The following is a 6,348-nucleotide window of genomic DNA, read 5'->3' as shown; positions in this document are numbered from 1 at the left end:
TGAATTGAAATTATGCTATAAGAGGTGGAGGTTAAAAATTTTAATTTTAAACATCTATAGTTGTAGCTTTAATATCTTATTATGACCTTATAACATTTTGTATTTTATTATGTTATGGTATATAAAACAATTTATCTAACTGCATGCTTCTTAAAGTGTTTGATTAGTGACATGAACTTATTCTTTGCTATATTTAACATATGATTTATTTATACTTATTCCTTATATAAAATATATTTTCTTTTATATGGGTAAATAATTTTTTAAGGATCTAAAATTTTATCATCTATGTTGAAAGGAATTTCAAAACTACATATTATTTAAAATAAATTACACATTCACTAATGTTATATGATAAAGTAATATTTTATTACATACTCTTGAAAAGCTAAGTAATATTGCATCAAACTATAAAAGATCTCTAAGAACTAATACTTTAAGAATATATATGTTGAAGGAAATCTTTATGTGTTATACATTAAAATCATAGATAGAAACAACATGAGACACTCATGTATTTGTATTATATATATTCCTCGAAGCAATACATTACACTTATATGATTGACATATGAGATAGTGAAAAGAAATTCATAGTATCGGTATGATCGGTTAGACCATCTTCATCAATAATGATGCAAAATAATTTGATGAAAATTTATATGATTTTATTGAAAAATTAGAAGTTATATTCATTTTAATAATTATTATCAATACTAGTTCTTTGGATAAAATATTGAACTAACACCAGCTAAAGTTAGAGGTTAGCTGCATTTTTGGATGATATCTAAATAATATATGAGCTCAGTATCACATGTGTGCAACCCGAAGTTTACAATATTATTCTTGAAATAATTTGATTGTGCACAATCTCTATAGTATGCAATTTGTGCTAACAATGCTAGTGCATTATATCACAAGCTTGATTTTCGTAGTTTTAGTTGGGATAATATTAGGTTGTCTATGCCTATATATGTTATACTTAATAGTTAGCAAAACTATGTCTCCATTTAATTGCTCAACCATCAATATAAGAATAGCTTTACAATAAGCATATAATTTTATTTGCATCAAGCCAACATGTAAGAAATATTTGTCTCATGAGAATTGATTTTCATTTATAAGCCAATATATTTCATCTAAGAATATTTGAATGTGCAATATCTATTTTATGTTCCACCACAATGTACTAAGATGAATCATCAAGTATGAAGTCGAGAAAAATTAGAATTTTCATTAGATGTTAAAAGTTGAAAGAAGATATATTTATAATTTTGAAAAGTATTGTCATGTTGCAAATTTTCTTAGTGTTAAGGGAGACAAGTTGGTTAAATAATTATGTCATCACTTTTGTGATCCTCACTAATATTATATGCACAAAGTTTGAAGGATAAAATTATTTCTCGACATGTTTAGTGATGACATTTAGAGATTGAATATACTAGTTGATACCTATACCATCTAAAATGCTCCAAATAATTATATGTCCCGGAAAGACAATGTGATAAAAATAAGTCTTAAGTATACTAGAAGTATGGTAAACCAATCGATTTCATAAAACGAAAAATTCTTGAAAGAAAGGAGAAAGAAATGAATATAGTCACATGATAAATAAGACGTGTACTCATGAAGAGACTCAATGCATAACTTTTGATAAAACCCCAGAATAGGTTCAGGTACTTGAAATTAAGAATATAATAGGATATCTCAATCAATTAGTCATAACTAAATAAGATGGATCTGACAAAAGGAAATTATTGTCGACGACGATAATATACGTAGAACACATCAATATTATGAAAAAGTGAGGATCTTGAATGAAAATATATTTGAAAGCATTGATATGGGAACAACTCATCAAAATAAAGAGACACTTCTATTATAACTTATTAAATGCATCTCGGACTTGAAGTTCAAACACCTAGAAGGTGTAAAGCCAAGAGGAGTACATATTAGCATAATAGCGAAAAAAATACAAGTCATAATACATAGAATTGACTTGTAACAAGAACGTTCACAAAACACTTGGTTTTGGTTATGAAAAATGATTAATTTGTGGTGGATGCAACACCAAATAAAGTTATTTATTTATGTCTAGTGAATTTGTATTAAGCTAATATGAATTACTTGATAATATTAATGCCCAAGCACAAAATTGAGTTTCATGAGAAAATTATTAAATGTGCATATGATTTTGTTCAAGAGTTTTTATTAATTAATGTATTTATAAATATAGGTTATTATCATCATTGTTGATATTAATGTATCAAATATCATTGGAGTTCTGAAGAATTTCTAAAAGATTTAATTATTCGATAGATAAACTTTATAATGAAAGTATATCTAAAATGAAAATTTGTCTCGACGTGAAGATCGAGTGTTCAATAAGGACAAATTGTTACACAATGATATTATAAAGAATTGCTATTGAGTATCCAATAGTGTTTATATAATCAAAATTAATCAGCTAATTTTTCAAGTAGATTGGAGATATTGAAAAGGAAATACAAATAGTCAAATAATAATGTTATAAAACGATGGTCCTGAAGTACCATTTTATGTGTTCAATGCACTCATTGTATTGATAATAGTGAATGATACAATACATCATGCTTTATAAAGTTGTTGGTGACATCTAAAACATGAGAATGCAATTGAATTTTATTGCTATATTGATACGCATCAACAAAATTTGTTGTATATGTTGATAATTTACTATTGATAAATAATATTGAATGTCTCAATTTTGAGTTATAAAATGATGTTCAAATAAGGGGGATCAAAATATGCATTGTTGTAACACCTCTCACCTGATGCAAAGAATAATCAAGAATTCAATTAGGCACTCCCTACCGCTACATTTGAAAAGTTAATTTTCAGTATTGGATTGCGTCGTTTCAAAGATCTTAAGTGATGCTTACATGAGGGGGAGTAAATTAGTACTACAATTTTTTTTAGAGTTGTGACATACTTGTATCAAAAGATTATGTACTCTTTTTTCTTTCACTAGGTTTTTGTCCCATAGGGTTTTTCCTAATAAGGTTTTTAATGAGGCATATCCTTTATAGATGATCATTCAAGGGGGAGTGTTATGAATGCTATTAAGTGGATGTTCATTATAATCAACCTTTCACCTTTCATCTTTTGTAACCCCTTTCCTATTTATGTATTAGAAAATGAGGAGTCTAATCTCCTATATATATATATATATATATAAGTATACTACTTGTAATGATGATGAAAAAGAAGATAAATGCAATAGAAATCCCCTTATTCTCATCTATTATTCTTGTGCTCTTTGTATTATTATAATTATTATATAACAACACTTATATTTTCAACACTTATTTTTAATTTATCAAACATAGCCTAAGTCTCACCTTGCATGAAATATAATCCCTTAATGTAGTCTTTTAAAATCCACAACAGAAGGTAATGTGTGCTCTATAAGAGATATAATAAAAAAATTAAATTAAAAAAACAAAACACTAATCACATTTTCAACAAGTATACCTATAAAAATTTAAGTCTTTAAAGTGGTCAACAACCTCTTAACTTATTTATAAAAACATTTTTATTGGGGTATGAAAACTTGGGTTTAATTCGTATCAACTTCATCCCTACAACCCTATCTCAATTATCAAGAAAAAAAACTCTTCAAAGCGTGCATCAAATAATTACTTATTTATAAAAATAGTTTGGTCAACGGAAAATGAGTTGCAAGTCAACGAAAAATAAGCCATTTTTCCTATAAAATTATTTACCCTTTTTGAAAAGCATAAGTCATTTTCTGGCTTCTCTATAGATAATTTTATTTTTATATAAAAATTAACTTAAATAAAACTTAATATTATTATATTCATAATAAATTTTATTTTTATTTTAAATTATTTAAAATTATTAAAATATTATATTTTTCAATATTATTAAAATATATATTTAATTATTTATATTTAATCATATAATAAATTTTAATATAATAAATATAATTTATTATTTTAATAAATTATTTAATATTTCAATTTTATTTTAATAATAAATTTTAAAAATAATAATTTTAAATAATATTATTCACATGTTATTGAAAATATTCAATATTAATATTTTAATAATAAATATTTATTACAATTATAAATATATTAATGATAAATGTTTTGTAGTATAAAGGTCAAAATATGTCATAAGTCTTATGTACACTTCATGATTTGCAACTTAGTCTTTGTACTTTTATTTTAAGAATTTAGTCCTTTTACTTTTTAAAATTAAAATTAAGTCCAATTGTTGACATCGTTAATTTTTTGTCAATTTTGTTGATATCACATTTTTAAATAAAAAATACTCACTTGGTAGTCATGTAATTAAAAATGACGTTGTAATGAACTTGAATTTAACATAATATTTTTAATATATGTAAAAACAATATAAAATATAAAATTATAGATAAAAATAAATTCAATTAAACAATAAAAATAAGAAAATCTCAAATGTATGTTTGTTTCATTAAAAATAATTTTTATGAAATATTTAAAAATCTATCAAATAATAGAAAATATTTTATGTAAATTCATCTAAATATAATAAAATATTAACTTTTCTAGAAAAATAAATTATTTTTGAGAAATAGCAATAGCCTAATATTTATTCTATAAATACGTTCAATTGGTGAAAAACCCTTCAGCACTATGTTCCACCGTAAAAGAGTTTCTAAGTATTATATTATAATCAAGATTCATGAAACACGAGTTGGTGTTGACAGGTCAATGTCAATCTTGAATTTGACTGAAACGAACGGAAGTTTTCATTTGTCCTCTTTTTTATTTTTTATTTTTTGGGTTACCAAGTTTTCTTCTTTGTTCTAATGTCGTGCACTTGACGCCTTGACCCAAGTCATTGTTACAGAATCACACATTTGCCCATAATCCACTCCTTCACTCACCAATCACTTATCTCTTCCCTAACCCTCCCCTCCCCTCCCCTCATGCTTCTTTTATCTATATAAACTCACCCCTGCATTTCATTGCTCTTGCACCAGCAATCACCATTGTCACTACAAAATCACTAACTAACAAAGAAAACCCATCCTTTTTTCTCCCCCAGAAACACAAAATGCTTACCTTTGTTGCTTCTTTTATCCACTGGGTTTTTTCTGATGAAATCGCTTTAGGATCCAAAACTACTGCATCCAAGTTCATAAACATGAATGGGTTGAATAAGAATCGATATTCGCCCATCAAGAAACACTTCGATGATTCCTTTCCAAGTACAAAGCCATTGCTAGAAGTTAAAGATCACAAGGATATCAAGAGAAGTAGCCCCGGTTTTGATTCAAAAGCAAGGAATATAAGAGTAAAGGTGAAGATGACAAGGGAAGAAGCTGTTCGATTGCTTTCGAAATGCAAAGATGGAGGGGTTCTGGAATTCAAAGATGTAGCTCGTGAACTTGTGGACCTCCCAGGGAACCGAGTTAATATCGTGTCTCCTTGCCCTGATCGTAATATTCCAGTGCTTTATCGTATTCCTGAAGAGTTTTAGATAGCATGGCAATCTTTAAAGAAAATGTTCCAATTTTCTGGGTTTTTTTCTTCGGGGGGGGGGGGGGTTCAAAATTTTCACAAAGAGAAATTGGTTGCATATGTAATTTTAGGTTGAAGAAGAGATACCATTTTCATGTACAAATTACTAGTAACAATTTATTCAATGAAAAGTTTGGGTCTCAGATTCTTTTATAATATGGTGACACTCATATCTAAATTGAATAGATTCATCTATGTAATTCTTTATATGAGTTCATGTATAAATTAGTTACTAATGCCAAAATTTGAATTTATAAACTATAGTTTCAAGTGTCTGAAATGTCTCGAAATCATTTTAAGTGACCTTATTGTTTTATATATTTTTTATAAATATATTTGCTTCATCGCACACATTTCGTTACCCATTTTAATTTTCGATAGCTATATTGAATCTGTGTGTATTTATAGGCAAATGGATTTTAAATATTATAAAATTGTAAGATTAAAAATTCAAGTTTAAATAAAACATATAGAATATTAGAAATATAATAAATTAATTCAATAATTAAATTTAATAAATTTGTTATTCCATTGCTAGACCAAAGAAAGTGGACAGTTTGCCTAATTTGTTATGGAAGATTCAAGGTTTTTTATATAAATAATTTTAAAATATTAATTAATTACCAAAAAATTTGGAAAAATTTATATACTAAAAATGACCCATTTGTTATATTGGAAATCAATATTGTCTAAAGAACTAGTGGCACCACTCTTTTTCCTCTAATCATTATCCAATCATAGTGTTTTTTTTTTAAAGAATTTTTCTTGTGCCGTTA

At 26.2% G+C, this 6,348-nt stretch overlaps 1 protein-coding gene across 1 annotated transcript; it reads left to right on the top strand.

The window, feature by feature from the left end:
- Positions 1–4,909: 4,909 nt before the first annotated feature.
- On the top strand, positions 4,910–5,728 carry LOC105789824 (uncharacterized). The gene has a single exon (XM_012617157.2). The coding sequence runs from the start codon at positions 5,106–5,108 to the stop codon at positions 5,529–5,531; it is 426 nt and encodes a 141-aa protein (XP_012472611.1). The 5' UTR covers positions 4,910–5,105; the 3' UTR covers positions 5,532–5,728.
- The last annotated feature ends 620 nt before the right edge of the window (positions 5,729–6,348 follow it).

Source organism: Gossypium raimondii, chromosome 2 (genome assembly GCF_025698545.1).
Source record: "Gossypium raimondii isolate GPD5lz chromosome 2, ASM2569854v1, whole genome shotgun sequence".
NCBI classification, from domain to species: domain Eukaryota; kingdom Viridiplantae; phylum Streptophyta; class Magnoliopsida; order Malvales; family Malvaceae; genus Gossypium; species Gossypium raimondii.
The sequence above is the reverse complement of the archived record's forward strand: the minus strand, read 5'-3'. Positions and strand labels throughout refer to the sequence as shown.